Below are 20074 nucleotides of genomic sequence, written 5' to 3' on the forward strand. Positions count from 1 at the left end.
GACAATATAGACGGAAAGGAATCTCTAGTGGTAGTGATCTGCAAAGTGTGTGCATTGTTCGTCTTCCTGCCTCAGATCGACATGGCATACACCTGCAACAAATGCAAGCTGGTGGCACTTTTGGAAGAAAAAGTGAGAGGACTTGAGCGGTGAGTACTCTTATTCCAAGGAATAAGAGAAGATCTTAGACAGAACGGTGGAACTGCAACGGCAACAAGAAGTACAAGAGATTGAAGAGCAACAGCCAACTGAAGCAGAAGTGGAGTATGCTGAGGGGAGGAAAGCCAATGAAGAGGAAACTCCCTGGAAAAAAGTGACAATTAGGAGCAGAAGAAGTAGAAGACATTTTGCACCAGTGGAACCATTAGAGTTAAGCAACCGCTTTTAGCTACTGGATGCTGAGATTGGAGGACAGTCTGCAGAGGAAGAATTACAGGAGACACCATGCAACAGTGAACAAGAGGCAGAAGGTCGGTCGACCAAGAAGAAGAGAAGAGTAGTCATTGTGGGAGACTCTGTGCTGTGTGGGATTGAAACCCAAGTGTGTCGTGAAGACCCATGGACTCACCAGGTATGCTGTCTCCTTGGAGCACAGATTAGAGATGTGACTGAAGGGTTACCAAAGCTCATAAAGCCCACAGACATATACCCTTTTCTTCTCATCCATGTGGGAACAAATGATGTTGCCAAGCGGAGCTACAAAAAAATAATGTCAGACTTTGAAGCTCTGGGAAGGAAACTGAAGAACCTTGGGGCCCAGGTAGTTTTCTCATCCATCCTCCCAGTTCTTGGAAGAGGATTAGAAAGGGAAAGAAAAATACTCTGGGTGAACGACTGGCTACAAAGGTGGTGCCAACATGAGAGTTTTGGATTCTGGGACCACGGGCTATGCTGCTTGGAAGATGGACTGCTGGCAAGGGATGCGTTGCACATCACAAGGGCTGGAAAGAATGTGTTTGGCCACAGCATGAAGAACTTGATCAGAAGGGCTGTAAACTGAATCCTATGTGGGTGGGAGACATAAACTTTGAGGCAACAATGGATGAAGGCCCATGCACCACAGTACAGAGAACAGCTCCAATAGTGCCCAAAAATAGTGTCCGCAATAATGTAGGAACAAAGCCAGACTATAATACATATGGTCTTCGATGTCTATATACTAATGCCCAGAGTATGGGAAACAAACAGAATGAACTGGATTAAAATAAATGGGGCAAGGAATAAAAAGAACATGATAATCGGAGTCTACTACCGACCACCCAATCAAGGAGAAGACGAGGATGAAACCTTTGAGAAACAAATTGCCAGTGTTTCTAGGAAGTCTGATGTAGTAGTGATGGGGGATTTCAATTACCCTGATATCTGTTGGAAGACAAATACTGCCAAAAGTGGCCCTTCCAAGAAATTCTTGACATGTGTGGGTGATAACTTTCTCCTATAGAAAATGGAGGAAGGAACTAGAGGATCGGCAATCCTTGACTTGATATTGACCAATAGGGATGACTTAGTGGATAAAGTGGCAGTTACAGGAACTCTGGGGGAAAGTGACCACGTCATACTTGAATTCTTGATTATGAAGGAAGCAAAAGCTGAGTGTAGCCATACGGGTACTCTGGATTTTAGGAAAGCTGATTTTAATAAACTCAGAACTATGATAAGTAAGGTCCCGTGGCAAGTGAGCCTAATGGGAAAAGGAATGCAAGATGAGTGGGGGTATTTAAAAAAGGATATTTTAAGGCACAATTACAAACAATTCCAACAAGGAAAAAAGATAGAAGACAATAGAAGAAACCAATGTGGCTCCACAAAAAGCTTAGAGATGACCTGAAAACAAAAAAGGATACATATAGGAAGTGGAAGGAAGGCCAGGCTACAAAAGAAGAGTACCGACAGGAGGCACAGAAGTGCTGAAATGATGTCAGGAAGGTTAACGCTGAGAATGAGCTGAGATTAGCGAGGGATGCTAAAAGCAATAAAAAGGCCTTCTTCAGATATGTGAGTAGTAAAAGACAAAGGAAAGAAATGGTGGTTCAACTGATAACAGATGACAAAGAAAAGGCTGCAGTGCTCAATTCCTACTTTGGCTCAGTCTTCTCTCAAAAGCGGGTCTATGACCCCCCTGGAAAATGTGAAGCACAAGTTGAGGGGGCAGGATTGCAGTTTGTGATTGATAAGGAACACCTACTCTCTTTGAATGAGTTCAAATCTCCAGGGGCTGATGAATTGCACCCTAGAGTAATGAAGAAGCTAGCGGAAGAACTCTCAGAACCGCTGTTGATTATCTTTGCAAAATTATGGAAGACGGGTGAGGTGCCGGACGACTGGAGGAGGGCTAACATTGTCCCTATCTTCAAAAAGGGCAAAAAGGAGGAACCTGGGAACTACAGACGAGTCAGTCTGACATCCATGAAAACAATGCAGTGATTACTAAAAGCCAACATGGATTTGTTAGGAACAAATCCTGTCAGACTAATTTGATCTCATTTTTTGATTGGGTAACCTCCCTTGTGGACTGTGGGAATGCTGTGGATGTAATATAACTTGACTTCAGCAAAGCTTTTGACAAAGTGCCCATGATATTCTGATTAACAAATTAGCTAAAAGTGGGCTAGATGAAACAACTATTAGGTGGATTCACAGTTGGCTACAGAATCGGACTCAAAGAGTGCTTATCAATGGTACCTTTTCAAGTGGGGAACCGCAGGGCTCAGTCCTGGGCCCAGTGCTCTTCAACATTTTTATTAATGATTAGGTGCAGGGAATGCTTATCAAATTTGCAGATGACACAAAATTGGGTGGGATAGATAATACCCTGGAAGACAGAAGCACACTTCAAAGTGATCTTGATAGGCTGGAGTGTGGGCTGAAAACAACAGAATGAAATTTAATAGAGATAAATGCCAAGTTCTACATCTAGGAAATAGAAAACAAATGCACAGTTACAAGATGGCTCAGCAATACTACAAATGAGAAGGATCTTGGAATTGTTGTAGATCGTAAGCTGAATATGAGCCAACAGTGCGATATGGCTGCAGGAAAGGCCAATGCTATTTTGGGCTGCATTAATAGAAGTATAGCTTCCAAATCACGTGAGGTACTGGTTCCTCTCTATTCGGCCCTGGTTAGGCCTCATCTAGAGTATTGCGTCCAGTTCTGGGCTCCACAATTCAAGAAGGATGCAGACAAGCAGGAGCGTGTTCAGGGGAGGGCAACCAGGATGATCAGGGGTCTGGAAACAAAGCCCTATGAAGAGAGACTGAAAGAACTGGGCATGTTTAGTCTGGAGAAGAGAAGATTGAGGGGAGACATGAGAGCACTCTTCAAATACTTAAAAGGTTGTCACACAGAGGAGGGCCAGGATCTCTTCTCGATCCTCCCAGAGTGCAGGACACGGCATAACGGGCTCAAGTTAAAGGAAGCCAGATTCCATTCGGACATCAGGAAAAACTTCCTGACTGTTAGAACAGTACGACAATGGAACCAGTGACCTAGGGAGGTTGTGTTCTCTCCCACACTGGAGGCCTTCAAGAGGCAGCTGGACAACCCTCTGTCAGGGATGCTTTAGGGTGGATTCCTGCATTGAGCAGGGGGTTGGACTCGATGGCCTTGTAGGCCCCTTCCAACTCTGCTATTCTATGATTCTATGATAAGAGCAATCCCTCATCTTCTAGAATTTCTCAACAAGGTAGGAATGAACCTATTCCAATGTGCTATCTTGTTTTGTTCAATTGTTTAGTTTTAATGTTTTTTATTGCAAATTCCTTAACATAAAAATTTAACATAAAAACTTAACATAAAAACCAGGGTAGAATTTCATGAAAAAGCAGGGTAGAAATTCATTAAAACAAATGCTTTCTGCTGCAACCTCAAGAATACCTACAATCCCTAACACACACAGCCTGTATTTGTTTTCATAACCATGACCTAATTCATATAATTCTTGTAAGCTGCCCAGAAAGCTTTGGCAGTATAGAAATCTAATAAAAGAAATGAAATAAAAGAAATAATCACTTCTCAGCTTTCTATAACAATCCTGAAAAACAGATGATCAAAAAGAAATAAAATTGGGTGGAGGTCTTCACTGGAATGGAAAAGACTTCAGTACCTGTAGCAAAAGAATTTTACTCATCCTTCCACAAGTTCACAAAAGTTTATTCCAGAATAAATCCTTTACTTTAAGGGGCTACAAAATTCTTTCCTGGAACAAAAAAAGACGCCTACCCTCCTAGAATGTGTTGCTATTTTGCAGAATGATATATTGCTGAAGTTGCTGCATAAGTACGCAAGATATAAGTCAATGCTAATTTAATAATAATAAAAAAACTATTTCCAATCCAAAATCTGAAGACATTTGACCATACCAACAGGTTTAACTATGCATTACTCCCCATCTTTGGGGTATTTTGTGAACCGCCCAGAGAGCTTCGGCTATTGGGCGGTATAAAAATGTAATAAATAAATAAATAAATAAATAAATATTTAATTGAAGAGGGTGATTTTAATTCTTTGCTTGCAAGACTGTTGATTCTATGCGCTGGGAGGAACCTTATTGAGAAGCTGTTCAGAGGAGATTCAAGGAATTTTCAGCTACAAACATAAATTGGAACTTCTTCACTGTCCTATACTTCCACCACCCCAGGAAGGCACAGCCTGTTTGTGACTCCTTAAAAAACAACATTCATTGGAGATATGTGCTCCAGTGCTGGACCAAGGGAGAGTGCAGGGACTCCATAAAAAAGTGAAAAAGTCAGCAAAGTTGTGGGCACATGACTGTGGGGAGAGAGCGGTTAGTGTTCATTGCTGCTTTAAACAATATATTGACTCCCACTAGCGTAAAAATGTATAGTACAGAAGACAGTTTTTAGCTGCTTGCTTATGTTGATGTGGATGCAGCATAGTATTTCTTGACATGTGAGAAGGGTTGCTAGCTGTAATCTGCCCTGAAGACAGTGACCTGGTTTACATTACACAACAGCCCCTCAAGGAGCTATGGCATGTACCATTTGACATTATGAATATGCAAACCCTATCCAGGAGTTGGCATGGCTTGTTGTGTCATGTGATCTTGGCTGACAGGGTTATTTCAGGGTTAAACCCTTGCATAACTCATGGGGTGTCATAGGGTTATGTGAGGATTATTTAATCCTGAATGTAATCCAGTCCAAGTCTTGATAATAACCTCTTGATGTTTCAGCACCAGTCCCTACTGCTGAAACAGCAAGCGTTTTTAAGACTAATGATTCCTCTCCTTCAGATTCTTGCCCTCCTTCCCCACGTGCTCTCACAAGCATGCGAAAGCCAATCCTAGGCGTGTGCAGCTCATGGAGGGGGAAGCATGGCATACCTCCCACACTGCACAACTGCTACATCCCTGATGCTAGAGGAATCATATTTTTTGAAAAGATTCCACACATATGCCAAGTTACACATTTTAAAACCACTTAAGGTGCATGTTTGGAAAGGAAAAAGTTGTGCAACTCTCAGCATGCTCAAGCCAGCCATGCTGGCTAGGAGATTCTTGGAGTTGCAGCATTTTCCTGTCTAAACATGCATAGGATTGTGCCTTTAACATGTCACACTAGCATAAATAAAGGCATGAAATGGGATTTCCCTCTGCTGCCCTCTTACTTACTTAGAAGTAAGCATAATAATAATAATAATAATAATAATAATAATAATAATAATAATAATAATAAATATTTCTTACCCGCCTCTCCCTTTGGATCATTTCGTTATAGGAAAGGATATGTATTAATTAAAATTTAAAATAAGTCACCATGTACAGAGTTTTCCCATGGAAAACCTAGCTGGTTCATTGTTGTGATTATTTGATCTGTCCTGAAATGCAGTTACACATGACTGAAGGAGAGGGACCCTAATCATTGCTGTACTTAATACAGAGTTTAACTGTGGGTTAAAAAGCCCAGAGCTGTCTATCCTATTTCTGCAACAGTATCATCTTTATCCCCTTCTCCTGCCTTTTCTCCACCCTCTATTCCAGGCTGAAATTCTATGCACATTTACCTTAGAGTAAGTGCTGTTGTTCTCAGTGGGGTTTACTTCTGAGTAGATATACTTAGGATTGTGCTGCGACCCAGTTTTTAAGGTGGTACAAGACACCACACACACACACACACACACACACACACACACACACACACACACACACACACACCATATCTAGGGAAATAATAGCTTGCTAGTTACTGCATCATATTTACTTGAAAAAAGGAGGCATCATATTGACCTAAAATAAGCAGGGGCATTGTTTTAGCACTTCTGTGCTGTTGGAAACCTGAAACTGGTTGCAGAAAGACATTTGAAGAATCCTTTTCAGCCAGGAAAGTCCTGGGGTCACTGCAATTCCTCCCCCCCCCTTTTTTTCTCCCTTTCCAGTCCTTATGGCCTGCAGCAGAGGAAACAGGGAGGAGAACACACACACACCCTGCTTTCCTCCTGTTTGCACAGCTGTTGCTGCTCCCGCCTTGTGCTCCAACTATCACGAGAGGCCCAGCTAACTCTTGTGAGTTTCGTCTGTGGCTGGGGCACAAGGCAAGAGCTGCCAGGCAGGCAAGAGCAAGGGGGCAGCAAGGGAGAGAGGGGCTGGTCAACTGAGCCAGTGAGTGGGCTGGCTGATGGCAGTGACTCCAGCCCTCATCTGCAAATAAAAGTATTGGCCTTCCTGGCAGGGATGGGCTGAGGAAAGCAGTAGAATTCACCACTCTTCCCATTCTCCTTAAAAGCCCCAATTCGAGAGGAGGGAGCAGAGGTGGCCCCAAACATTAGAGTGTGCCTGGACACACCTGGCACACAACTTGTTTACACCAGTGAAGCCAGAATATTCTGAGTTCTGATGGATTCTGAAGATGTCCTGCACAGAAGGAAAGATGAACAAGGTTTTCAAACATGGAGCTGCCAGCTAAATTCACCATAAAAAACCAAAATTAAGTTCATGTAGCTGCCTCTAGGAATGTAGGCTAGTCCAGGTCTTGATAGTTTTTAACTGATACCCTAAAATCAAAAGAAGTGAGCATCAAGGGAGGAGAAAGGAAGGGGTTTCAAAGAAAGGCCTGTATGGCACAAACTTGTTTCCCGTTCTGACAAGTATCCTACATCTTAGCCTGTCATTGTATGGCATCATGCAGGAATGCACCAAAGTGCTTGAATGGCACATGATTGTAATCTGCATACTTCCAATATCATCATTAAACGCAAGCTTTACCTTTTTAAAATCACCATTTGACAGAGAAGAATTACATGTACAAGTAAAGAAAAAACTCTTTCTCACTAAAAGCTCCATCACACCTAGGAAGAAATGCTGGTTACTGTCGCTTCTCCGTCGTCACTCAGTTACTTAGAATCATAGAATAGTAGAGTTGGAAGGGGCCTAAAGGCCGTCGAGCTCCTTGTTTACAAGAAGTAAACAAGGAGCACGAGGCCCATTCAGTCCGGCTTTGTAATCACGCCGCTTCTCCCACACACAGCAAGAGAGAGCAGCAACCGGACTTTTTCTGTTTTTCCTTGTGGCACAAGGAAGGCCAGAAGGGGCAGAAGGCACTCGAGAGGCAGACAACGTCATGTGAGGGACCTCCAAGAAATCTGTGAGTGCCCAGGAACGAGCGTGCAATAAAACGTTCATCGGATGAAGCTCTAACACCAGTTTGCACAATGTAGAAGTAGCAACACAATGGTGTAAAACTCAGAGGTGTGAGCAAGCCAGAATCATAACATACACAACGCAATTGCATCAGGGCATTCCAAAGGAGCCACCGACAACACAACAGCATGTGTGAAAATGCTATGCAGTTGTATGAGAAACTGACAAGAAGAACATAAGTGGACAAAATATCCCAAATTAAAACGTTGCCAAAGCACATACTGAGACCACTTTACACAAGACTACAGATAGGATTAAAACAGCCCAATTTATTGTTCATATTGTGCAACTGGAAACAACTTCTGCAGGATCTTTGGCTTTAGTATAAGCAGCCCTATGTGTCCAGTAGAGATGATGAATTCTATGCTATGAAAAGCCCTGGGACAATAGACCAAGCAAATTATGCATAGTGCAGACTGACCAGTATCCTTAAATGCAAGGAACCCTCCATTTGGGAACTCCCAGATGGTAAAAGAATTAGAAACAGGGTGCTCTCATACATTTCAGGAAGACTTGGATGAGTGAGAAGTTGGGATAGCTAATGGAGTGGTAGTGGTAGTAATCAGGGGACAGAAGCGGACAGAAGGGGATTTGAATAGAATCTATGCAAGGGTTTGTACCTGGATGGATGGGTGCAAGGGGGGATTCCCCAGAAGTAGAGCTGACCACTTGGCTAGCAAGGCTGGCTGATCCTGAGAGAGGAAGCAAGGAAAAAATAGACAGAGGAGAAGCAGAAAAACTGGTTAATTGTCTAGCTAAAAATGTAGTTTGTGTTAATGCAAATAGCTAAATAGGATGAAATCCAAGAAGATACCAGATGGATGTTTTTGCAGCTGGAGATGGAACTTTTTCAAAGCACCCCGAAGAATAGAACTAGACACATTGCCTAACCTTGCCCAGGTCACTCCTTCTGGAAACACGGAGAGCACTGCTTTCAACTGGTGTCAATGTGTGAACTTAGCCTTCTAGGGAGTTCCCATGTTTCCTCTACCTCCTCTCCTCGTACTACCTATCTGCAGGGCAGGTAAACAGGGGACCAGTGGAAATGGAGAGCCGGCACAGCCGTCATCTATACACAGCTTTATCTGAAAAAAAGCCTGAAACATCGCAACCCTCTCCATTTATTGAACTGTTATTTCAAGGTATTTCCTGCAGAGGTTCATTCTTACTATCACTACCTAAAAAGCCTTGGCCTTAAGAGAGTGTGGATTTTGTTTGGTGTTGGCAACCGGAAGCACCACATATCTGTGCACAACATCGCAGAGGTTCTAGGGGAATCAAAAGCTCTTGCCCTAAAAGGCTTCCACGCTTTCACCGGATGTGACACTACATTGCCATTTTCTGCTAATGGAAAATGAAGTGCCTGGAATTGCTGGATACAATCTGAAGATGCTACAAGCTCATTTCTTGCACTTTCAAGCCCTATGCCATATCTTCAGCCCAGAACTTCAGCAGAAACTTCAAACTTATGTTGCTCTGCTTTCCAGTACAGAATGTGCTGGCATGTCCATCAGCGAAACCAGGAAAATGCTGTTTACATCAAAAAGTAGACCGCTAGAAAATGTGCCTCCTACTGCAGCTGCCTTGCAAAAGCACGTTCTAAGGGCTGCTTATCAGGGTGGACATCTGTGGGGGCAATCTCATATTGCAAATCCGGTCTTACCTCCACCTTCAGAGTGGGGTTGGATAAAATCTGATGGTATATGGACACCCTTGTGGACATCTCTTCCAGCAATATGGGAGAGTTGCAGAGAGTTGGTCCGCTGCAACTGTAAATCAGGATGCCAGTCACGCTGCAGTTGCAAAATGCTGGCATCCCATGTACACTGCTGTGTAAGAACTGCAAGGCAAAGTGCTTGAAGTCTACTGGCCCAATAGCAGAAGAAGAACAATTTGAGGACACTGATGTTGTATTGTAATATTTAAGTGCCTAAACATCAAAGATGATGATTTCATTTAATTATTTCTTAAATGTAGTTTAATTTACATATACTTCAATATATTCCAATGTTACACATTAAATTTAGAAATGAGGAATACTGTAACAACAGTTAATAGTTCATATTTTTTGTTGTTTTCCCCTATATAAATTTAAAAAAATGATATATTTTAAACTTTGGATGGGGCTGTTAAATGTTTGATTAGTGAAGAAATTTTACAGTAAAAAAAGTATTTTTTTCATTTTTCTCATTTTTAAAGCAAATTTATTAAAATACCTACTTTAAAATAGTACCATTGAATTTTTTGAACAAAAAAAAATTATAAAACCCTCAACTGCTTATCTATGCCATTTTTAAGAAAGACTCTGCCACTTTGAAAGATGGCCGCCATATTGATTTCAAATTGGGGTTTTTTTGTGGGGGGGTCACTATCTAAAATGACTTATATAGGCGTAAACGTGAGCAAAGTAGCACCTTCTTACCACAAATTGATGGATGCTTACACGAACAGACCCAACTAGCACTTGCACTCCTCCTGAGTCATCTCCATGGAAAGGAGTGCAAATGTGGGGCTTGAAGCCTCATGGGGCCGTCCCCCATCCCAGTGCCCTGTTCCTCCCCCCGCCCCGAAGTCCTCCTCCTCCTCCTCTTCCCTGCTGCTGAAGAAAAAGGAGTCATGGAGGGCGAAGGCGGCTTTTATGTATTTTACCTTTTTGTTGTAATGCACAGCCTTCCTGTCTCATGGAGACAGCCCAGTGGCCTTCAGCCTGCTGGGCCGCCCCCTCCTTCTGTCCCGGCACACCTGCAACTGGCTTGAATTTTTTTTATTTTTAAAAGTTTTATTTAATCACAGCAATGTTCTGCTGGACCATGGTCAGAGGTGGAGGCGGCCCAGTGGCCTTCGGCTTGCTGGGCCGCCCCCTCCCTTTGTCCAGGCCGATGGTGACCAATCAGGGCTCATCACTTTTTATGATTTTTTTACATTTCCCCCCTTAAACTCACTTCCTGAAGCTTCATCCCACGTACCTGCTTCCCTCGGATTATCCCCGTAGCGCTAAGCTTTCGCGGTTGTTGTTGTTTTTGCTACCAGGCGACAGCGATCCTTTGCATACCAGGAAGTGAGTTTAAGGGGGGAAATGTAAAAAATCATAAAAAATCAACGGATGACCCAATTCAATTCAAATTTGGTATGCTTAAAGCTCTCCCTAATATCTATTACTGTGCCAATGTTGGTGCCTTTATCTTTAAAGCGTACACAGATGTAAGCATTTCTTTAAAATCCTGCTCCTGCGCCCCAGCGGCGGCTCGGAAGATATGCTCAAAAAGTAGGGGCTAAATACGGCAAATCTTTTTGCTTTATTGCACAATTAAGGCAGGATGCCTGGGAGTACTTCACAATCAAAGCAGGTTATAAGGTGGAAAACTTCTGAGTCCTTTGCATGCAATTCGCAGTGATTGCACAGTATAACACTGGTGTTGTAAAGCTCCTGGTATGCAAAGGATCGCTGCCACCCGGTAGCAAAAACAACAACCGCGAAAGCTTAGCGCTACGGGGATAATCCTAGGGAAGCAGGTATGTGGGATGAAGCTTCTAGTGTGAGATATACCATTAATTTTCTTTCAGCTGTCTTAACGTGAGGGACACAGCCTGCCCACCTAGAAATACATTCTGCCCCCTATTTTTTTTTCTGGTGCTGCTGCTGTCAGAAGGGATCTTGCAGGCCATCCAGCCCAGACCTCCCTGCCCTGCAGGGCTGGCCTTGCCATTGGGCAGAGAGAGGCAATCGTCTCAGGGGACAGATCTTGGGGAGGAAAAACCTGTGCGCCCTGCAGCCTGCTCTGTGCCCCCTAAGGTAGCCTGCTGCCTTCAGTGCAGTGGATGAGGTGGCCACGGTTTAGCACCAACAGATTCCTCTGGCAGGCCAGTTGCCTTGGCTTGGCTCTGCTGCCTTGCATAATCATTTTTCATGACCCCAAAACATCTCTTAGAAGAAAATGATCGATCTAGAATTGGGTAATTATTGTGCAGAAACTTTCTAAAGCAGTACTTATCTTTTTGTACTCTCCAGAACACCTGAACCTTGGTAGAAGGGAAATGGCATTTGCCAATAGCCTGTGCTACAAGCAGGCAGGGTGGTAGGTGAAGGGGGACTGCCTGATAACATCGGTTCTTGTTGAGTAATATCTCAGTCATCAGCTGAAGTATACCCCTCCCATTCTTCTAAGCTCTGTCAGGTATTTTTACAAAGCCAATCATCACCGTAGTTATCAGCATCAGTTAAAATTCCTCTAATACATGATACAGTATTACCACCGCTGTTATAAAACACTGGGTTTTAATTGCTGTAATGCAGAGGCCTCTGATGATCACTGGTGGCCTAATACGGGTGGTAAATGTACAACTCTGACATAAGCACCAGTTGCACCAGTGGGACACCAAAGGTGCCCTAATGCCCATTCAGACGGGATTGAGCTTTATATGTCGCTCAGAGGCTGCCAGAGCATGAATGGGGAGACTTTGGGTGTGTGAGAGGCTGCCCCAGGTGGTGAGCCACTGAACGGCAGGTTGTGCACCTGCCTGTGCAGTTCAGTTTTCTCGGACCCAGGTAAGGAATAGAAGACGGCTTCATGTTCCGATGAAGTGGTAATACTGCTTGAGCAACAAGATTTTCCTGAGCTCTGGTTTGTTCTTGTATCCTTTGGTTGTCCTTCAGACCTCACTTCTGGTTTCTAACGCCATTTGGCCTGATGGTTTGACTTTGGCTCTATGATCCTGGCTACTGGCTTCCCTACAGTCCCTGGCTCTTCCCAGTGTGCTTGCCCACAGTCTAGCTCTAACAAGGCCCCATAAAGTCTGCTGCAGAGGAAGGAGACAGAGGCAACAGGCCTGGTTTCCTTCAATTCTAAAGACTCTAATGAAAAGACGTTGCTCCCATTGGGCTCCAGAACTCACCCACTCAAGTCCAGGACCCTGTATGCTTACCTTCCTGTTCTCATTATGAATGCCAGAGTTGGAGATTGCTTGAAAACGGGAGTCCTTTGTGCTAATTTCTGTGGTTAGCTGTTGAATGATCTCTTGCACCTCATCCACAATTTTGGACACCGCTTGGTGCCTTTGGTTGACCTGTAAACATATTCCAAAATGTCTATCACATAGTTACAAACTATCCAGGGGACAAATCTACATGAGTGATTTGGTGCAAAGGGGGAGCATGGAGGTCCGTTATGACACATGACATCATCGCCAATCTGCAACCAACCAGATGCTTCCCTCTTAAAAAGCCTAATTTTCTGAAAGATCTTTTATATTTATTTAAAATGTATTTAAAATTTCTTAGCCACCCTTCAGGGCAGAAGCCCTCCCAAGGCAGCCTAACAACCATACATAAAACAGGATAAACACTAAAAGCAATAAAAGCATAGACAGTAAAATATCAGTAAAAACAGTAAAAGCTAACAATAAAAACTACAAGGACAATAGCAGCAAAATAGTATTCATTTATGAGAAGGCCATAGTAAAATTAGGGTGACCATATTTTGGAAACTAAAAAGGAGGATAAGATGGCCGCCCCGAGGGGGCGTGCCCACCAACATGCCCAGCCCCCAAGAGGGCGTGCCCACCCAAACATGGCCTTGGTCACATGTCTGATTTCACGGCACACAATTAAGACAAACCTGTTCTACATAACATCTTAATGTTAAAATCACTAAAATAAAGAACAAGTCAGACATTAAATATATCTGAACAGATGCCCATTATCGCAATGTCAGACAAGGATCTTTCCCTCCTTTTATCCAAATATCTCCTGAATTTACACTGCCTCAGTGTGCAGAGAACAGAAATCCCAATCAGGGACCCAAAGAAAACTGCCCAAAGAAATGATAGAAACAAGTCCCATTGATTTCAATAAATACTCCCAGATAAATCTTGGGTAATCTTATTCAATCTCATGGTCTCCAATATCATCTGTATGCCGATGATACACAATTATATCTTTCATCTCCAGAACTTTCTCCTGATGTTCATGATCGTATCTCGGCATGTCTTTCAGATATCTCAGCTTGGTTGCTTCATCGTTGTTTGAAACTTAACGTGGCAAAGACTGAATTGCTTGTTTTTCCTCCTAAACCTCCTCATCTCTCATTCAATCTTACTGTGAATGATGTTACACTTACTCCAGTCAAGGAAGCTCGTAGTCTTGGCTTTATATTTGATTCCTCGCTCTCCTTTATTCCTCATATTGAGGCAGTAGCTAAATCCTGTCGCTTTTTCCTGTATAATATTGCCAGGATACGATAATTTTTGTCTGTCTCTTCTGCCAAGACTCATGCATTGGTTATTTCTTGGTTGGACTACTGCAACCTTCTTCTCACTGGCCTTCCTTCTTCTCACATCAGTCCGTTGGTTTCTGTTCACCACTCTGCTGCTAAGATCATCTTCTTGGCTCGCTGCTCTGAACATGTTGCTCCACTTCTGAAATCTCTTCAATGGCTTCCAATTCACCTCAGAATCCAATATAAACTTCTCCTGTTGACCTACAAAGCTTTTCACTGTCTAGCTCCTTCCTATCTTTCCTCTCTTATCTCACACTATTGCCCTGCTCGTGCTCTTCGCTCCTCTGATGCCATGTTTCTTACTCTACCCCTTCTTATTGTTTTATTATGATTTTATTAGAATGTAAGCCTATGCAGCAGGGTTTTGCTATTTTATTGTTTTACTCTGTACAGCACCATGTACACTGATGGTGCAATAATAATAATAATAATAATAATAATAATAATAATAATAATAATTTAGGACTGCAGCCTCTTCACATCTGTTCACCTGACCCTAGCAAGTGCAAGCCTCTCCTGTCAAGGATAACTATGCGCTCACAGAACCTGGCCTCATGGATCATGCAGCCAGCAGCAGGTGCCCTCCAGAAATATGCTTTCAGAGAGTACAAGATCCAGACACACTCAAACAAGTCAAGCCAAGCTACACTATGCTGGGATAATTCTGGGACAAGACAATACTTTACAACCAACCAGACATAACAGTCATAAACAAAAAATAAAAAACACATGTACCTCATTGACATAGCAATACCTAATGACAAAAATGTTGCAGAAAAGGAAGAGGAAAAGAGAGGAAAATATACACCACTGGCTATGGAAGTTGAACTACGGCAACAGGGAAAAGTTACAATTATTCCGTTAGTCACATTAATCACCAGCATCACATCATTTTTAAATAATTTTTTTTTACAGAAAACCTTCAGAAATTAGGTCTACCAAAACACATGGACATATCCAGAAACCAGCCAAATTTAAAACAGGCAGGTGGGACGGGCCTCTCTTTTTTATCTTAAAGTGTGAGCAGGCTGACATGGGTGAAGGCTGTCCTTCAAGTAACTTGGTCCCAAATGTTTAGGGCTCTGAAGGTCAAAACCAGCACTTTGAATTGGGCTTAGAAACACATGTGGCCAGATCACCTCACACACCCCACCAATACCCGGGTGGCTGCATTGTGCACTGGCTGAAGTTTCCAAATTGTCTTCAAAGGCAGCCCCATGTACAGTGCATTACAGTAGTCCACCCTGGACGTGACTGGTGTATGGATAACTGAAGCAAGGTGAATCCTCTTCAGATAGGGCCACAGCTGGCATACCAGCCTAAGCTGGTGGAATGCACTCTTGGACACTGCAGCCACCTGGGCTTCCCCAGGGAGCTCAGAGTCCAGGAGGACTCCCAAATATACTTGGTCTTTCAAGGGGAGGGCAACCCCATCTAAGACCAATCGTAAACCTACATCTTTTATTCCATCTCGGCTCCCAGGTGGTTCCCTGGCAGAACGCCCCTGGCCCTCCACATTAAATTCTAGGCATGCCCCTGTGATATGGTCAAGGGACAGCCCCCCTCCCCCCATTTACTCTTTCCCTCCATAGGCACCACTGTCACCAGCAAGAGGAACTCACCTGCCTTTCCCATTCATAAAAGCAAGCTAGAAACTCTCTCTTTCTAAAGCAATAAGTGCAGAATTTCAAAGGGGAATAAAATCGCTTTTGCACATTTATGAATGGGGAAGGCAGTGGGAGTAACTAGCTTGCCATTCCCATTCATAAATGTATTATAGTGTATTATAGTGAGCTTGTCTATAAATGCCTTTCTCTGCATTGTGACATACCCTGGATAAATTGGGGTGTTTATTTTAGGCCACTGTGGGGAGAACCCTGGTCTCTGTTGGTTCTGTGAACATATGCTGCAGTGATGTAACCAGCTTCAGTTCTACCTCCTGCGCACAATATTAAAAGTGGACGACACATTGCAGGTCTGCTGCAAGCTATCCTCCCAGTACAGAGATAGAAACAGAGATAGAAGCAAAAGCAACAAGGCTTTTGCTTCTCTCTCTGGGGACATCTAAAAACAACTTCTCAGTGTAACTCAGGATATTATTACCTATCCAGACGGTGAGATGGTTCTCTCCTGTGGGCACATTTGGCATTTGGAAAAGTGCCACTGTCCACCACAAATTGGATGCTGTATGGGGTGGGGCCCATTCACAAAAATAATGGGAGCACCTCCCTTATCTCTGTGTGTGTGTGTGTGTGTGTGCACTGCCTCTTGGGGGCTGGCCATGTTGGAGTGTCTGCTTCTTTGATTTCCAAAATATAGAATCATAGAATAGTAGAGTTGGAAGGGTCCTATACGGCCATCAAGTCCAACCCCCTGCTCACCCTTCACACAGAGTATAGCAAAAGCTTCAAAGTACAGCAAAAGCTACAAAAGTAGGAATGAGTGAATTTAATTTCAGATACACTGAATCTCTCACTTGTTCTTTATTTCAGTGATTTTAACATTATGTACATTATGTAGATCAGGCTTGTCTTAATTGTGTGCTGTGAAATCAGACATGTGACTAAGGCCATGTTGAGGTGGGCACACCCCCAGGAGGGCTGGACAGGTTGTGCTCCTTTTTGGTTTCTACATTTATTTATTTATTTATTTATTCGGCCTAACCAGGGCCGAATAGAGAGGAACCAGTACCTCACGTGATTTGGAAGCTATACTTCTATTAATGCAGTCCAAAATAGCATTTGCTTTTTTTGCAGCCACATCATACTGTTGGCTCACATTCAGCTTGTGATCTACAACAATTCCAAGATCCTTCTAGTTTGTATTATTGCTGAGCCAAGTATCCCTCACCTTGTAACTGTGCATTTGGTTTCTATTTCCTAGATGTAGAACTTGGCATTTATCCCTATTAAATTTCATTCTGTTGTTTTCAGCCCAGCACTCCAGCCTATCAAGATCGCTTTGAAGTGTATTTCTGCCTTCCAGGTTATTAGCTATCCCACCCAATTTTGTGTCACCTGCAAATTTGATAAGCATTCCCTGCACCTAATCATTAATAAAAATGTTGAAGAGCACTGGGCCCAGGACTTTGCCATTCATATCTGTCCAAAGTAACCGAAGGCCACAAGAGCATCTGCATTGTAATTTGGATCCAGTTTGGAGGCTCAGAATTACTACACATCTCTGTGCATTTGTTCATAATGGTTTAGCACAGATCTGAGATTGGGTATGCAAGAGCTTTAATATGGCACTTTGCATGTTTATCTTTCCCAAAACGAAAGAGCTTAGGCACTGCCAAATTTTATCCAATAATGTAAGTAATGAATCCCATCTAGAAAGGTCACAATTTTGAAATTTCCAATCCTGGATTCTGAATCTAAGAAAACAGTAGAATCAGAGAACTGTCCTTACCTTATTCTCAATGTATCGTTCTATGATTTCTTCTGTGAGTGGCTTCATGGCAAAGACTTGTCTTCTATGTATCTCCAGGGAAAGGCCTGCTGGTGCAACAATCCCAAGATTTTTCACTTGTGGCGTTTCTCGTCTGGTACATCAGGGGGGAAAATTGCCCTGCAGAAGAAGGAAAGCAATTCTTCTGATTCCACTTCACAACTCTTAAACCACCATCATCCTTAGCAAGTATAGCCATTTTCAACCTGGACCCACATTTTGTTTGGTTTTTTATATATTTTAAATGGCAATCTTTATATTAAACATCAGACGATTTCCCCAACCATGCTGAAGCTTCTGGATTTTCTGATTGCCGTCAACACTCCCTTCTCCAGCCAAGCTCTGACCCAGATCATTTGTAAATAAATAAATAAATCAGTTTCTACCTATCCCTTTCTCTCTGCAACTGCGTGGCTATATTTACACCCTTTGGAGCTGCAGCCCACGGCCCGTGTTCCTATCTCTCCTTTCTCTCTCCTGCTATGTTGACAGTAAATGCCACGCCACTTGGGCCTTGCCTGCCGTTTGCTTTGCTTCCTTGACTGTAAACACAGATTAAGCTGCCTCTTGTTAGCTGCTAGCTGCCCCAACACGCACGCACACACCACACAAAATGCTCAGAAAGGGGAAACAATTGATTGCGCCTTTTATCAATCGAACAAGAACGAATGGCTTTTTGCAAAAGGTTGCGTCATGGTGACAGGGAGGCACCACACACACACGAGGACAGCTGCGCTTGGCTTGGCAGCACACGGCACTAGCCGCCACTTCTCTGCTTGCCCTGACAGGGCCACCATGGACTGCAAGGGCCTAAACAGCAGTGCCAAACTAGAAGCACAAGCCCTATCAGAAGCCGTTAGGATCGCAGCAGGCTGCACGTTTCCTGCTTCTACCACCCAAGTCATCTGGACTGATGTCAGCCGGCTCTTTTGCTCATGGGACGCAGTTATGGAGACTGCAGGGCTGCACCTGAAGGGGATGGATGGGTGGAGGAGAATCCGTAGAGCTGAAAGTTGGACAATTTCTGGCTTCTTCAAGCCTATACAGCTAAGCCCTCCTGCATCATATTTGGTTGCCCACTGAAGGATCACCCCATATTTTCCTTGTTAGACATCACCACAACATACCCAAACTGCAGTCTCCCCCTCCTTTCCAGTCTTTGACCCCAGAGTACCCTCTGGCACCTTTAAGAACATGCTCTGTTTTTGTATTTGTTCAGCTTGGTCTTCTGGTCTTTTTGTTTGTTTGTTTGTTTGTTTGTTTGTTTGTGTGTGTTTTTTTTAGTACATTTGTATTTTGCTCTTCCTCCAAGAAGCTCTGAGTGGTATTCAGGGATCTATCCCAATTCTGTGGTGTAGCTTCAGCGGAAAGCAGTTTGCCCAAGCCAGCCTCTCTCTTCCTCCACCATTTTTTAAAGAAAGCAAAAGTGTCCTCATGAAAGCAGAAAAGTTGAATAACTTAGGGTGAGCATATTTTGGAAACCAAAAAAAGATGACACCCCAACATGGCCAGCCCTCAAAGGGGGGTGCCCACCCCAACATGAACAGCCCTCAAAGGGGTGTGCCCATCCCAACATGGCCTCGGTCACATGTCTGATTCTATAGCTCAAAATTAAGACAAGCCTGTTCTATATAATATCTTAATGTCAAAATCACTGAAATAAAGTACAAGTAAGATATTCAATGTATCTGAAATTCAGTCATTCTTACGTTTGTAGCTTTTGCTATACTATGTGTGGTACAGTCTCCCCTTCCTTCAAATAACCGCCCAGAGAGCTTTGGCTATTGGGCGGTATAAAAATGTAATAAATAAATAAATAAATATCTTTTCTTACTGCAGATCCTTCCCTGGATGACCATAGTCTCACCTTTCTAACACTGAACTCTCTTTCTCCATCACCTTTCTCATATCCATTTTTAGTTAGGATCCATATTCACAGATTCAGCACACTGCTACCACTGAACAAAGGAAGGAGTTGACAAGTGCAGAAAAATCAAGTACAGCAAACTAGCATTCGGAAAGGGTATAAAATGCTACTGCCCTGCAAAAGTTAGCCATGGAACAAAATGGACTAAAGGTTTGTGGCAGTCACTCCTCACTAGCACCTCTTAAAATAGGCATGGTGTGCTGCTTCTCCTCCCCAGGGCTGGCCTCCATATGCAAGCATCCCATGGGCCCTCTGGTTCTGGCCAGCCAGGCGTTTGCCCTTCAGCCATGGCTGATGGCCCCATACTGCTACCCACGGACTGCCGTGCCCACCAGCCTGTTGAGCATGCCTTTGGGCACCTGAAAGTACATTGGTGTTCTCTGTTTAGTCTGCTGGACTTTGAGTCCAACATCATCCCAGATGTCATGATGTGTTGCTGCATCCTGCACGTCTGTGAGTCTTGTGGGGACGTGTTACTGGAGGGCCACCCTAACCTGTTTCGCCCAGGTGATGACAGCGATGCTATCCCAGTGGATGGAAGAGGGACTTGGCTGTGCCCCAAAGGATCAGGGAGTAGATCTGGGCACACTACCCCCATGCGTGAGGATCAGAAGTGGAGTGAGCATGACTGAACTGGGATTGCTTCCTGAGTGGGAGGGCCCTTAATACTTCCCTTCCCGCAGTGAAGTGCAATGCTTTGAGAAGCCCTAACCACTGTGCCTTAGCCCACCATGAAGGCGCTCTGCCTTCCTTACTAATATGACA

General features: G+C 43.5%; 1 protein-coding gene across 1 annotated transcript in view; it reads right to left on the reverse strand.

Moving 5' to 3' along the window:
- Positions 1-17424, reverse strand: part of MAB21L3 (mab-21 like 3) — a 28082-nt gene extending 10658 nt beyond the window's left edge. Inside the window, exons 1-3 of the mRNA XM_063123014.1 lie at positions 17344-17424; positions 12581-12721; positions 8278-8349 (exon numbers count right to left, since the gene is read on the reverse strand). Coding sequence (XP_062979084.1) covers positions 8278-8349; positions 12581-12721; positions 17344-17391 — 261 coding nt within the window. The 5' untranslated portion in view covers positions 17392-17424. The remainder of the gene's footprint in view (positions 1-8277; positions 8350-12580; positions 12722-17343) is intronic.
- Positions 17425-20074: the final 2650 nt, after the last annotated feature.

The sequence above is a fragment of the Elgaria multicarinata genome, chromosome 3 (assembly GCF_023053635.1).
Source record: "Elgaria multicarinata webbii isolate HBS135686 ecotype San Diego chromosome 3, rElgMul1.1.pri, whole genome shotgun sequence".
In the NCBI taxonomy this organism is placed as follows: Eukaryota; Metazoa; Chordata; class Lepidosauria; order Squamata; family Anguidae; genus Elgaria; species Elgaria multicarinata.